At 48.4% G+C, this 15,288-nt stretch overlaps 1 protein-coding gene across 2 annotated transcripts in view; it reads left to right on the top strand.

Moving 5' to 3' along the window:
• The window catches only part of LOC142590973 (uncharacterized), a 26,295-nt gene extending 11,007 nt beyond the window's left edge, over positions 1–15,288 (top strand). For both annotated transcript variants that reach the window (XM_075703343.1, XM_075703342.1), the window contains 4 exons: positions 2,628–2,772; positions 7,869–8,036; positions 13,587–13,745; positions 15,119–15,288. In XM_075703343.1, the coding sequence (XP_075559458.1) occupies positions 2,628–2,772; positions 7,869–8,036; positions 13,587–13,745; positions 15,119–15,286 (640 nt within the window). In that variant the 3' untranslated portion in view covers positions 15,287–15,288. The remainder of the gene's footprint in view (positions 1–2,627; positions 2,773–7,868; positions 8,037–13,586; positions 13,746–15,118) is intronic.

Genomic DNA, 15,288 nt, shown 5'->3' with positions numbered 1-15,288 from the left:
TGGATATGGCTTACGGTTTAGCTTATGCTTTATGATTTAGCCTATGGTTATATATGCTTATGGTTTCACTTATGGATATGCTTTGGTAAGCTTATGGTTATGCTATACGTTCGCCTTGTGTAGTGATGCAAATTGCTTATGAATGATATATACCATAAGTTATGCAGGATTATTAATCTTCTTTATTCATCGTTGTTGGGCACATTGTCTTGCGATTTCTGTACAGCCATAAACACAGCTCTCTGTATCGGTAGTGTCACTCTCTTCTCCTTCCATGTTGAATGCGCACGCCTGTTCTCTGGCAAGCGGTTATATAGTCGGCGTCCGCGATAAACACGCGCTTGCGGCGAACGTCAAACGACGACGCACAGCGCGCGGCAGTGGCCACCTGCGCCGACTCCGAACACGCTTACGGAGCCAATTCCGACATACGCCGGCTCGCGCGAAGCTTTTCGTTTCAAAAGCCCAACTCCAGAAAAGTGCTTAAAGTGTAGTGACTATCTGTGTGATGGCACAATAAAGCGCCCTTGGAATTTTTCAAGGTAGACTTTCGTTATCATTTGGTAAAGTGGCTTAAATAAATACGTCAATAACAGCACATTTTTACGATTGTGGCATGCACTCACAGCTCACGTTCTGCCGCGCTCTCAACGGCACGTCACTTCAGCGAACTTGCCGAATGCAGTAAAGGAACGCGTGGGCCCTGCAAAGCGGTACGTAGTGCGTTCATTGCGTCCGGCTCGGGACTAGCGAAACCTACGGGAGAATGAAGTGCGGCCCGCTCAGACCTCGGCTAGCGCGGAAAGTGCGCACCAGACCTTATTGGCACCACAGCACTAACCAACATTTTAGCAGACAATGAGGGGAAAAAAAAAAGCTCTAAGGGATTACACTATTTCAATCCTAGCAGCCGCGCGGCCGCGCCTTCAACGTAGTTTAAAATTTCATTGCACTGCACAGCGAAAGATACCAAATATCTGGGGCATATATCGCATGTATCGACGCGGATTTTTCTAGCCGCACCCTGTCAATAATGTGAAATGCCGAGTTTACTGCAGCTCCTCTGCGAATTTTTACCGTCATCGCCGTACTCCTAAAGGCAGGGCCGGAGCGTTTCGGGCGTTGCTGTGAGGGTGAGCACTGGCGGCCTCTACCGGCACGCTTGGTCCCTACTCAATGATCACATGGTATTTCTTCGGCCGCGCGCTGCCGTAGGCGACCACGGGATGCGCAGGTCGCCCTTTATACAGTAGGTCGTGTCCCATCATGCCGCCTCCGAGACGTTTCCAGCGCGCCGCGAGCTCCACCCTATCTCGGAGGTCATACCGCGATTAGGTCACACCGAAATTAGATTCTGCAACAGCATAGCCTTCGAGAGTTGCGTCTGTTGCCGAGAAGGAACCGTCATTCGGGTGTGGATTTCAACATAGCTTATGGTGTCTTCGCTCATTGGCGCATTGTTTATGATGAATCTAGTTGGACCTGCCCGACCTGCACTCGTCTTGAAGACTCTGCGTCGTGTTTCTTGTGCGTAAAAGATTGATACTCAGCGAGCACGACGATTTGGAAACAGTCGTTGTATTTGATACTAAACTTTGTCCCTAAACGCTGAATATGACATCATCGACATTATCGCGACGTCTTGACGCAAAGCAAAGTTTGATCGCGTTGCGTAGCAGTAAGGTCAGGCATGATGATGTTCTTCATGAAAAAAAAAACTAAGTAGGAGTGTATCGCCCGTTTCTTCTGACTTTCCTCGCGTGGTATAACCGCACTCTCCGATAGCAGAAATGGTGATATAACTATAGGGTATCCTGACGTCATGTAGATGGGTCAGTCTCTGAGGTACCGCAATCGAAAGTGGGTCCGAAAGCACCAAGCTTCTTGTTCGTGAGCGCTCTACGTCATTGGCTAGCCGTACGATTGGCTGGCATTTTCTTTTACAATAAATTCCGGTGTAGGAGCCTTCTCTTGAAAGCGGGCTCCGGGCCCGTATTCACGAAGGGTTTCACGATATAATTGTGCGTAAGAGACATTGTCAACCAATCCTGCGTGATGCCAGCTGGATGTGTTGTTACCGAAGACGGCCAGTCATTTGGAAAGGACACTTACGAACAAAAAGCTCTGCGAATTCAACCTCGGTTTCGTAGAAACGTCTTCTTCAAGAGCGCTGTTTGCCAGTGTTTGCTTTTAGGGTTTAGAGGGATTGGCTGCCATTTGACGAAAGAAATAGAAAAGCAGAGAACGTCTCGTCGGTACTCGTCTAAGTCTTTAAGAGCTGCCCATAAGGGACTGTTGCTTGAGCCAACGTTTTGAGGACTCTTTGTGTTCGTCAGAGCAGCAACTGCACTGCCCTGAAGAAGGCAAGTCTCCTTCGCTAAGCAAAACTCCTCGAGAAGGAGACTTTCTGCTTCGGTGACATAGCTTGTTCGGCCCTTTTTAACCACTTCGGTTCCTGTATCTTCGTGCAAACTTCTAATCGTGTTCAGTGGTTGTTCAAGCGTGTTAACCTTAACAAATCGATCCACAAGAGTGCTAGCACGGACGATGTGTGCAGCCAATCGGAACGCTTACCGACGCTCCTGCTGAAGCAGGACGCGCCTTATCTCACCCTACTCGCCACGCAGTGAAGCAGACATCGTAGGGATCAGCACGGCCAACAGCACGGACGAGCCCAACTTGCTGATGGACAGGGTGCAAAACACCGCTTCCTTCCTGTTTGCGTCGCCGCCCAACCCGATCATGCCACCCGGCCCGCACACACGAGGCATGGTGAGTCGCCCTGGATGACGTCACTTTCTTTTATTGTAGACAAGGTCTCCTTTAACAGCTTCAGATGTATATGTGGTTCGCGAGATAGGGGTGTCTTGCCGCTTTCGTCTCGTCAGGTTAGACTGTTTGAGGACAGCGAAAAAGTGGTCAGAACACAGCTTGGAACAAAAAAAGACGCACAAAGTTAGTGTACAGTTATGTACGGAGCAGTAATAATGAGTAACTAAGAGCAAAAATGGTGCAATGTAATCCAGATGCCCTCGTTCGAAGTGTACGTGCCTAAAGCTGAAACCGGAAGTATGGCTTTACTCGACGAAAAGTATGGGTCAGTGCCGGAGATAGCGCAGACTAAAAATGTGGACCGATGCCGAAGGCAGTGCAATCTAATTAAACAACAAAGAACGTGGCCATAGTACATATATGTACGTCAGGAAGACGTTTCTTTCTTAGATATTCCTAGCTGTTTCAATACGTCAATTGAGCGCAATCAGACATAGCGGGCGTTGCGTATACGGGCATAAAGCATGAGAAGTTGCCTTGTGGAGCAGGCTACAGATCGCTCAGGCATCCAGACATTACCGGCTATTCAGCAATCATCCGCAGTCTCTGAAGTGTCCTGCGCATGCGACTAAACATGCGTATGCGAATAAACAATACTGGATAACTCAAAATGCAATAATACAAAATCGTGTTTTGTACTCACGCACGTGAAAACCATTTTGTATGATAATTGCAAGAACGGCTGTCCAATGTTCAGAAAGTGTTCGATGTTTTAGTCGATTCGACTCCGCAAATAATCGATTCGTATTAGATTAGGTCTCTAGAATCACTATTCGCCCTCGCCCGTTCCCCACTGTGGAAGCTAGTCCTGCCGTATAGGCGCTTGCCTCAGGTCACGTGGCACGTGCTCTGAGACGTTCCACGTGACCTGACACGTGCACACGAGAGCACGTGCTATGTCACGTGAGCACATGCTCTCGTCACATAGCACGTGCTCCAGAGGGCACGCGTGTGAGCACCGCTTTCATTCGGCTTTGCAAGCAGTAGTGAAACGAGGAAAAAAAATAAAATTATGGAGATCCCGCGCACTGTGAGAATCGACGTATAGGCGAAGCGTTCTGTGCTGTTTTGCTTAGATTGACGGTAATTGGCGGTGGTTTCGACGGTGAATATCTAACTTCTTTAGCGTTGAGCACAATACGAGAGTGATGAGTTGGGGGCAAAGATTACCTCGCGCGCGCACCACTGCTGTTTGCCCGCGTAACACAGAGAACACGCGGCGAGACGTTTGCCTGAGGCGTTGTTTGCCCACACGGCACATCCCGTCGTAGCAGAAGTGCTCAACTTTCATTGAATCATGGGACTGTACGTGTAACAAACAGCGATCGTATTACGAGGCCCGCTGTGTATAGTGGCGGAGCACCAATCAATTTGACACCCCGGTGTTATTTAGCGAGAACCTCCATCTAAGTGCACACGAGCGATTTTGTATTTCGCCTGCGTCGAAATGTGGTTGCCGTGGTCGGTATCGAACCCGGGACCTCGAGCAATGCCACAGCCGCAAAGCCATACCACGGAGGGCTCAGAAAGTGTTGAATTGCCGTGCGACATATTCCGTAGCGTCGCCTATAGGCGGCGTGCACGCCGATGGCCGCGCCACTGGTGGCGGCCTTGCGCGGAACGCATGGGAGGGGAGCGAGCCGCGCGCCGTAGCACGCCGTAGTTTGTTGCGTCGCTGATAGTGCTTCTCCGTCTTGTTTGTGTTTTGAGAGCAAAATAGGCAACACCCTTCGCATGTGTGGGATGGCCAAAGCTTCCGAAGAATGTCGAAGAAGAATTGTTGCAGGGTGGGGGGCTCAAATACCGGCGAAAACGTGCCGGCGATAGGGTTCTAATTATTCCCCGCAAAGCCTCATCAGCAGGAGCAACGGTGGCAATGGATCGTCGCTTCGGCGCGAAATTTCTTGTTCTCATCCTTTCCTTCGTCGCTTCGTTTTTTTTTTCTTTTTTATTATTATTTTTTTACTCGATTGTAGTTAGACGCGTAAGCGATAAGTCCTTCTGCAGTGCGGCATGTGGTTTAAAGGAATTTCGCTAAAGTTCGGAATGCCGTTTGCCGCTTATATTGTTTTCCGCTTCTTTACCGCGTTGGGCTAGCTAGGCAGCACGACTGCATGAGCGCATTGTGTTGTTTGTTAAAGCTACAGAAGTTTGCAAGAACTGAAATTGTTAGTTTTATGTGGCCCGGCAAATCCTCGCACCAGCTGTCGCGCGCTTCATGTTTTTACATCTATTTTATGCGTGGCTTCGCACATGTTTAACTGTTGCTAGTTGCTTCATGCATAACTCTTGATTCTTTTGAGCTGCGAGGTTTTCACCCTGCCTCGTTTGTAAAGGGTATAAATCACGCTGTGTCTTATCGGAATGACACCAAGCAAGTGCTTCTTTAACAGCTTTATTCATTTCGCCCGAGGGCATCTTAGATATCGTGGTTTTTTGGGAAATGTGTTTAGAAAATAGGTAGCTCAGGGCGAGAATTGCTAATAGTTGCTGCATATGGTATATTGTTCAATTTTTCGCTGAATAGTTCGCGTCACGTTTGGTAAGTCATCACACCTTGATGCTGTCTGAGCAGACTTAACACGCCGAGTGATTTGTTTGTTTCACAACGTAGTCGCTTCTTGCAAGTGAATTTTTTACTCAACTAAATTATTTCTTATTATTATGCTTACGCCGCATAGGACTAAACCTGGCCTTGCCGCCAGCGCTGGATCTAATTGGACTGGCGCTGCTCTGCCTTTAAATATATCATGTGGCACCTCTCTCTAGTAACATTTAAAAAAAGTACTGCAACGTTAGACTATAACTTTGTACGTTTCCAAGCAGCTCCCTCAGGGAATTTAAAATTGCAAAAACTGCAGCGCGAACGGCAGTTCTCGGCGGTACAGCGCTAACATGCGCTTTTATTAACCAGTGCGTTTGGTGGCTTCGTTGACTATAGTGTACGCGTTTCTATCAATAAATTCGCAATTATTCTTCTTCAGGCGACTTTCACTACACTTATTCGGCGGCGTCACATGTATTCATCGGCAGAAAAATCACAACGGCATATATGCAGACATCGCACCGTGCGGATTTGTTGTCTAAGCCTGCACTAACGACGGGTGCTTATTATTGAGGTACAGAAGCAGCATTACGGCAAGGGTAGAATTAAAAAAAGAACACGGTCGAGACATCGCATTAGTCAACAAAATTTGTCGGCTAGTTTACATGAGCTCCACTTCATGTAAATGGTCTTCATGGCGTTTGTCTGCGGGAATCACCTGGCGCGTGTGTGGACCATGTTGCCCCAAACACCGGTAACATCTTGTTCATACCCGCCCCCACAGAGGTCTGCGTCTTCCCTACCGCTGTCACCGCAGAAGTAGCAGTCTGGCGCCCGAACAAAGGACAAATCGCAGCCGCGAACTTCAGTCACCCTTGCTGCAAAGCGTTGTCGTCTGCTACTGCTCCCACGCGTATTGTTGGAAGCGCCCGCTAGGTGGCTATCAGTGGCGCCTCTATAGGCGGTGCACGAGGCCGATAGACGCTTGCGGTGCTGCGGTTTTGGGTCCACAAGCCATCTGTCAGTTATCCTTGCCCCCCCTCCACCCCCGCCCGCAATATGTTTCGGGAAGCTGATAACTAAACGCTACAAAACTAAGTCCGACGCGTCATCCGCGCAGCGAGTAATTTCTCTTCATGATTATAGAGAGGTTTAGTTTAGGGGACGCAAGCGGCTTGCGCACGCAAGACATAAGGGCGACGATACTGCGCATGCGCTGACACCTACGCCAGGTTCTGCGCATGCGCAGTACCAGCGCCCCTAATTCTTGCGTGTGCAAGCCGCTTGCGTCCTCTAAACTAAAGCTCTCTTAAGCGTATGCGCTACACCTGCCGTTCGCAATTCTAAGTCGAAAAAAAAATGCAAACATCCGTTCGTGCGAACGCACGCAGGGTCTGACCAGAACCACCTAGACTACGTAGTTTACCTAGTCCGACCAGAACCACCCAGTCTAGGTGGTTCTGGTCAGACGCTGACCCAGTGACGTCACGAGGGCGAAGGGGATGTCTGAAGTTCGTCGAGGGATGAATCGCCGGAAGAGAGGAGAACGACTTCTCCGACAGGGGTATAAGCTTGGCTATCATTTGGCCCGTTTCATTACTGCGCACATAGCCTCGTAGGGACTATACAGAGAGTGCGTCCCTACTATTCTCGCCCGAACGTGGTGTCGTTCGCACGTGCCTCTTCTGTAGCAGCATCAACAAGGGTCGTCAAGGACCAGTAGGGTGCGCTAGTTCGCTTTCAGACAACGTGTCAACATTCATCCGTCTGCCGCCACTGAAGCGTCATTGTGGTGTGTTCCGTTTTTGTCTCGTCGCAGATGTTGCGTCGTGCACTGGAACTGCATGTTATTAAGCAAACTTATTTCCGAATGCATTTGGGCTGAAAATGCAGCACACGCAATATTCACGAACATTTCTCGACGTAAATATATGTTTTTGGTCATTACTGTGTATTTTTGCAATATCTTTCGTGTTTTGCTGTCGAGTTGTTCTTTCTGGCTTGTACGCTCGTGAGCAAAAGTATACGGACCAAAGATTGCGCAATAAAACTATTTTTCTCCTCTGTCTGTGAATGCAACTTGAAAAGAAAGACTCCAATTCAAACTTGACATTACAAATTTTCCAGCGCAATCGTCAGTTTCCGGTTATGCGTGTTAACTTCGAAGAAATCCAGTTTCTTCGGCGACCTTGTAGTCCCTACAGTTTTGCTCACGGGTGAACATGTGCTAACAAGTGAGATTGCGTTGGAATTTTACAACAAACTCGGCTGGCTGTCTCTCGCATTTTTTTATGTAATCGTTGTCGTGTGCCGTGCACGTGGGTATACTCGGGCGCCCTCAAGTTTCAAATATATTTCCCCTTTTCGCCCGGGCACACCCGCGTTTTAATGATATCGAATAAACTGCAATTGAACCACCGGAGTCACGACAGTGGTGACTTCACCGCGGCTATAAATGCACGTGACTGCTTTATTCGCGTGCTGCATGCAGCTGGACACCCTGGGCGAATTCCCGCACTGGAAGAACGTGCTCAACAGGTCGAGGCTCTGCTTCTCGGTCACCACCTCGATCAACTACGCGTACACCAGCGTCGACGGCATCGACTTCATTCACGATGTCCGCTCCGACGAAGACGTGCAACGCTACAGCCGGAGGCGGGTACGGCAGCATTAGAGACATTTAGCGTGTCCGGTATTGCGGCAAGCGCGGGCGGTTTGCCGGTTTAGCGGGGCGTAAACGTGAGCGGCCAGATTGGTGGCGCCAGCTGGCGGCGCAAGGCCCAACCACACAAACACAAAGCTAATTACTATATTTTGCTTAGCTGCTGGTGTAAATTTTCGACAGTGGCGTAATGGTGTTCACAATTACGCCGCTGCCAAAATTCGCACGAGTAGCGAAGCAGGATATAGTGGGTTACTGCAGTTTTAGCTCTGTGTTTGTACGGTTGAACTCCACGCTACCAGGCGGCAGCACCGCTCTGGCCGCTCACGTTTACGCTCCGCAAATCCGGCAATCCACCCAAACCGCTCCCGTTTACCGGAATAGCGGACAAGCTAAAAGTCTCTATTAGTGAGATTTAGCTTGCCCGGTATTCCGGTAAAAAGCAGGCGGTGCTGCATGCCAAGTGGATCTCGGCTGTGGAACAACAGGTGCAAACGCGCTGGCTTTGTAATTGTCACGAGTGCAATATTTCGTCGCTGTGTATTCTAATTATCTCTCATAATAGAGAGGTTTGTTAGCTTGTCCGGTATTCCGGTAAAACGCAGGCGGACGGGGCGGGGCGTTGGGACGGGGCGTTGGGGCGGAGGCCTAAACGTGAGCGGTCTGCATGGCGCAGCGACCTGGTGGCGTAGTGCAGACAGAAACAGCTAATATTGCAGTAACCAAGTATATTTTACTTTGTTACAGGTGTAAATTTTTGGCAGCAACAAGGTTACGCATATGCCGAAAATTTATGCCAGCAGCGAAGAATACGCTCGGCTAATGCAATATTAGCCGTTTCTGTCTGTTTGAGCACTGCGCCACCAGGTGGCTGCACCATGCAGCCCGCTCACGTTTACGCCTTCGCCCCGTCCGTCTGCGTTTTACCGGAATACCAGACAAGTTAAACCTCTCTATTGTGAAAGAGACTTAGAATACACAGCCGCGAAATGTTGCAGTCGTGACACAATTACAGAGCAAGCGCGTTTGCACCTGCTGTTCCACACAGCCGAGATCAACTTGGCATGCAGCACCGCTATACAGAATACAGGAGACAAGAACCAAAGGGCACTACGGGATGGCCTCTGCTCGCGCTTTCAATAATTTCCTTTATTAATGAACTGCGATAAACCAAACAAGAATACGTCAAAGATCCACTTACGTGCCAGAGCTAGTATAGATCGTGTCCTGAAGGAACGCTAGTATAACTCCCATACTATAATGTTATCAAACACGCTTTTCCGCCGTGCTGTGCTGCACAGGAGTGGAATTCGTTATCGGAAGCAGTCTTCAGTGCTCCATCCCGTTCCCTTGCTAATTACGCTGGTGAGAGAACATGTACTAACACGTGAAAGGTATCACCTGTGTCTAGTCTCAAACAGTACTGTTCGTATGCATCTCTGGAATGCACGCATATTTTTTGTGTCTTATTCGTGTCGTTTCCAACCTAAAATAATGGTCGATTTGGTCGTTGTAGCTATGTGTTTGTATACATGTAAGTGACCTTGTCTTTAGCTGTGCCGTGCGCAACGACTATAGATATCAACGAACCACGATCTCTTATTATTTGTACATTTCAGTATAAGAAGAAAAGAAGGGGGGACAAGAAAACACATAGTAGATGTGGGGAAGAGGAATGTGCATGGCCGCGGCACCGCAACTGCCGAAGCTGCCTTACGGGCACTTGAACTTTCTCGCGGCAAAGGAATACTGAATAATAGAATGAGTCTGACGTCTACACGTCGCAGAAGAAAATAACGGATTACAATAAAAATTACTTACTCAAAAATGTGATTGATAACAGTTACCAATTACTGCCCCGCGAAGGTAATTGCATAATTATTCGAAAGTAACCGATCACTTGTGCGTTACTTCCCTTCGCACTTTTAATAACACTGCTCAGATACCGTAAAGAGAAAGAACTGGCCTGGTACGTTCGGTGCGTCCTCTGCAGTCCTGCATAGAAGGCTTATCTTTACCAACAACTGCTTCTCAAAAACTTTTTATCGGTTACGTTTGTTCCCCCGTATGCTTGTCTTGGAAGACATCAGCAGCAACAATGAGAACTCGCTCGATGTGGGCGCCTATAGAACTCTAGGACGGTGTTGGAACGTATGCGGACATATCGCGCACGAGATATTGCCGTTAGTCAGCATCCGGGTCCTCTGTAAAGTGCAGCGCTTCGTTGCTCTTGGTACTGGAAGAAGCCGCTCCCGATCGGGTCAGTAGGGAAGGCGCGTAAAATTCCTCCGTGTAGCTAATATTCTGCCATTAACGTCCTATATGGTCGTCGCTGTCGAGACACACCGGTATCGGTTCGAGTCGTCGTCCAACTTCCGGTGTAGCGTTAACATGACGAAGCAAATATTCAGCTCCCAGTTTTGCCTGCCTGGACTAGCCGCTGCGTGGTGCGATCTCGGGTAGCACGATCTCGGGTGGCACGATCTCGGAATGACTACAGTCGTTCCGGCGAAATTCTGGTTCGCCAAATTGCGGCACCGCCTACAGCTTGTCTCGGCAATAAAGTAGCAAGTGACACGTAATTCGCTACTAAAAAAAATAATTGACACGCGCAGTGAGCGTCACCGTTTCAGAAGTGTAATCGTTAAATCGCAACATAACCAGAACAATGTAACATACTATTACAAGTAATTAATTGCGCGTAATCCGTTACGTGCAAGTCTGGGATGTGCGAAGCGCGTGGCTTTGGAGTGAAGATAGTTAGGCATGAGAGAAAGTAACGGAGCTTCGAAAGGTACACGTTAGGCCAAATTGCACCTTTAAGGGTGTTTTCTCATGTCTATAACTCATCCCCTTACACCCATAAAAAAGTGTGTTAAGGCGAACTCATTCGCGGATTTGAAAGGATGATTTTTTTTTTTGGATTTACATCCTTTCCCTCAACGTGTGTTTTGGAGAAATGGGCACTGCGCTTTATTTTTGCCGAGATATATCTTACTCTATCGCTAACCTGATATTTTGGACCTCCGCCGAAGTAATTCCCATGTGCTCTCCGAGACGTCTACAAAAAAAAAAAATTAACTGACGAAAAAAAAAAGCTATAAAGCTTGCTTTACAACTTTTGACCTAGAGATTGCCAGTCGATAATGTTAGCTCTGGGCCGCTCCGATAACACAATTACAAGGAATAATGCAACACCTTAAGAATGCAGTGGTGCCTCTAGGCGCACCGAGAGGCTGACACCACGCTCTTCCGTGCTTCAGTTTTTCTATAAATCCGCACCAAAGTTAATTATTACAACGAAGGCGCCAAATAAAACAACGGACGAAGGAAGGCAACACGGGACAACTACGTAGGCGTAGGTGTCCCGTGTTGTCTTCGTTCGTCCGTTGTGTTATTTGGCGCCTTCATTGTATTCATGTATAACCAACTCGCCCATCAACACGTCCTCAGTGACCAAACTGAAAGAACTTAAGGGACGCTAGCGGGAGGCAGCATGGTGAATAGAACAAAGCAGTTGAGTTCCTTTTTTTTTTTCCACTTTGTCAGCATGCTTCCCCACCTTCACAATAACCCGCCGTAGTTACTCAGTGGCTATGGTGTTGGGCTGCTGAGCACGAGGTCGCGGGATCGAATCCCGGCCACGGCGGCCGCATTTAGATGGGGGCGAAATGCGAAAACATCATTGCACTTAGATTCAGCTGCAAGTTAAAGAACCCCAGTTGGTCGAAATTTCCGGAGTCCTCCACTACGGCGTGCCTGATAATCGGAAAGTGGTTTTCGCACGTAAAACCCCATAATTTATTTTTTTAACCTTCACAATAGATGCTGTGTTCTGATATCTGTAGAATATTGCTCCACATGCACGTGCGAGTGTTTACTCCAACCGATACTGCGCGTAACAGCTCAAGGCTCACTGCGCATGATATTGCGCCGGCCCCGACGCTACACCAGAACCAACTAGCGCCTGAACAACTGTCATTGGTTGGCGCGCTGTGAGTTGCTGACGATTGGTAGCTGTTCTATAAAACAGCAGCGAGCTGGAACAACGTTAACAAAGCCAGTGCTAAAAAGCGAAAGGCAGGGTACAAATAAAATAAAACAAGCAACCTCCATTTCACTTCACTGCCGGGGACCCCAAGTACACGAAGTAGCAGGTTGACATTCGCAGCCTATTGGGACTGTATGACGTGCTTGAACAATGAATTGGCGTAAACCGCTGGCATATAGACACTTATTATTTTTTTACTTGCTTGAAATGTTGACGTGCCCGCGTGCACCCTTAAATTCTGCGAGGTGCATGTTTCGCACAAAACACCCTTCTAGAACCCTGAAATGACAGAAATGGTGCACTACGGGTGTTCTAGCTTACGAGTACGCCCGTTTTTTGAAATTTCCAGCAAAAGCAAGGGCGCGAGACGTGTGTTTCGACATCCAATCCATCCTCGAGGTTGTTGTTTCCCGCATAGTGCGTGTACACAGGAAATGGGAAAATGGGTTTCTGGAAACACGGTGGCCCTGTTTCCTTGATCGACATTCCGTGGTGCCGTGCGGTCAGATAACGTTGAAAATGAAACGCTGGGTAATCGCAGGGCCATCTATGAATGTCGCTATAGACGATTAATTCCGCGAGTTCAGAATTTAGCTGTGTCTGGGGAGAAGAAAAGAGGTGCCGTTGTTTCACCCGCGAGCCTCAGCATTCTTGCTTGTCAGAGCGACTTTGTGACTTTTCCAAACTGGCAACTTTCAGTAACCTGTTGCGTTATAAACGCCGTGAATATGAATGATCAGGCGTGTGCGCCGAGGCCGACTTCCTTCCTGTGTTTAGTGTGAGTGCGTTGAAGTTTTGAAACGTAAAGCATAATAAATGACGTCGCAACCACGTCTGCAACCCCGAGCTCGAAGATTTGGGCCCCGGGCTTTTCATCGTTCCCGCGTGGGCTGACCCACCGTATACTTGCCACTCCCGTAGACGTTAACGCCAACAGAATTCTCTAGAAAATTTTCGAGGGGAAACTGTAGTGCTAGTGCGTGCGGGAGCTGCGTGCAAGTACGGATTGTACAGCCAGCGCTGGAATGACGGAAGACGCGCTGATTTTTTTTCCTAAACTTCATCTTTTGAAGCTTCAAACCTGTTCGTCATTTTGCAAATTCATCGTTTCCAACAAAATGTTGCCTTATAAGTGCAACGATTCGCAACGGGCGCAGATATTAATTACCTTGCAATGTATAAAAAAATAAGCTAAAACGGCATAAAGAACGCCGCAAGAACGTTTGAAGAGACGAGCGGGAAGATTAAATCTGAACACTAAATATTGTCTCAATCGCAGCCTAATGATCGTAACACCAGAGTTCCGTCTAGTATTTTTCTTTTTTGTGTGCGTAGAAAGCCTGTGCCGCCAGAGTTACCTCTATGTATATATGGAGTTGAAATTAACCTTACCTAAAAACAGGGTTATGATTCAAGAACGTACCCGCGTGGAGACGCCTGGACGCACAGCGTGTTGCGTGGCCATGGCCCATTCGTATTTACCTGCACATGCGCAGTTCGTCGCCCCCATCGGCAACAAGTTGCCGGTGGAGAAGAAGAACATGGTCTACCACTACGACAACGTCACGCATACGCATTACTGGCGCCACCCGCCACCTGGCCAGAAGCTTCTCAGCTTCTTCGCGTACGACATGGCCGAGACACTCAAATACAAGGTACGCGTACGACACTGTGTGTTTGTGCTACTCTATAAAATGGGGCTATTTTTTTTTTTACTTACACTGGCTTACACGAGTGTAGCTAGTGTAGGGAAGTCGCTTTTTTTTTTATGGTGTAGAAACAGTGTAGCTTCGCCCACCTGCAGGGAGCTATATTTTATAGCCGTAGTGTAGCATGAAAACTACGCTATCGACACCGCAGTTTAGATGACTGTAGGCGTACCAGGCGACAAACAGGCAGGATGGCGTTGCAAACGCGTGGCGCCATGTTGTCACAGAGAGGATCGAAGGTGAGCTAACTTTCGAGAAGACAAAAGTACCGTCCTCGCGGATGGTGCAGATTGTTTCGGGCTCAATGTAATTTTACGTCTTCAGTTTACAGCCGTAACTGAAGTAGTTATTCCATGCAAGGCGTCGCCGATGAGTTAAAACTTCTATGAGAGCACTACGGTTGCCTATCTTCATTCCGTGGCGTTGACTGCTAAGTGTGAAACGTAATATATTGGTGGTATTTGGTGCTTCGTGCACAACTGTTGCATCACATAGCCCGTGCTGTCGTGTTGTAGCCTGTCCATTGTGTTGTTGTGTGCTACACTGAATAATGGAATATAGACGGGTGGCAACATCGCCTAGTACTGCCCCATACTAAACGCGCCATGGCGTCAGGGATTGTTACATATTTAAGTGAAGTTTAGCACACTCTCGGTAGAACGAATGTTTTTATAAAGAAGCTTAACTTAAAGCAAAAACTTACGCTTACCTCCCAATATATCCGCTAGCACCGTCTGTCCCGGCGGGGAAGTATTTCTACAGCAGTTACAACGAGCACTACGCGGATGTATCCGCAATACAATATTGTATGTGCCTCACAGGGGCTACCTTTCTTGTGTATATTTCATTTAGCTTAACGTTCTAAAGCACCCTAAGTCATGAAGTTTTGGTAAGGGTGACCTGCCTACAAATTTTCGATCTTTCTTTTTTCTTGTTTCCTGTAGTCAGTACATCGTGCCGTGAACGCGCGCCTCTTCGCTTTTTTGACGCGAAATTATTTACCAATTCAACCCCCCCCCCTCTTTCACTGCCCATCTGCACCCCCCTAAGGGCTGCATCCCGGACAGTCCAACAATCTCCCCCTACCCTCCCTCTCTAGTGACGTCACTGCGTGAATCGCTTCTTACCCTCCCGACGCGGTCCGTATCGCGATCTGTCAAAAGCCGCGGCTTCCGTTAGCGCCGTTAATTATTGCAATGGGTAGCCACCGACGTTCCCGATTCAACGTGCCCTCCTGTAGGACTTCCACTCTAACGCAATGCCTTGCCCGCGTTGCCAGACAGAATCGCCCGAACCTCGGTGGCACCACTCTTTTGCAGGTCGAGCAGATGCTGAAGGCGTACCCCGACGACCGCTGCGTCGTCTTTGACGACTTGGGCGAAGACGGCCTGGGCGCCAACTTCACTGTGAGGGGCGAAACGTACCAGTGGAAGCCGTACGCCATGTTCCAGGCCGTCGTGGATGTCCTGAATAGCAGCACCATATAGGA

Source organism: Dermacentor variabilis, chromosome 8, assembly GCF_050947875.1.
Source record: "Dermacentor variabilis isolate Ectoservices chromosome 8, ASM5094787v1, whole genome shotgun sequence".
Classification (NCBI taxonomy): Eukaryota; Metazoa; Arthropoda; class Arachnida; order Ixodida; family Ixodidae; genus Dermacentor; species Dermacentor variabilis.
This window is presented reverse-complemented; position numbering and strand designations above follow the sequence as displayed.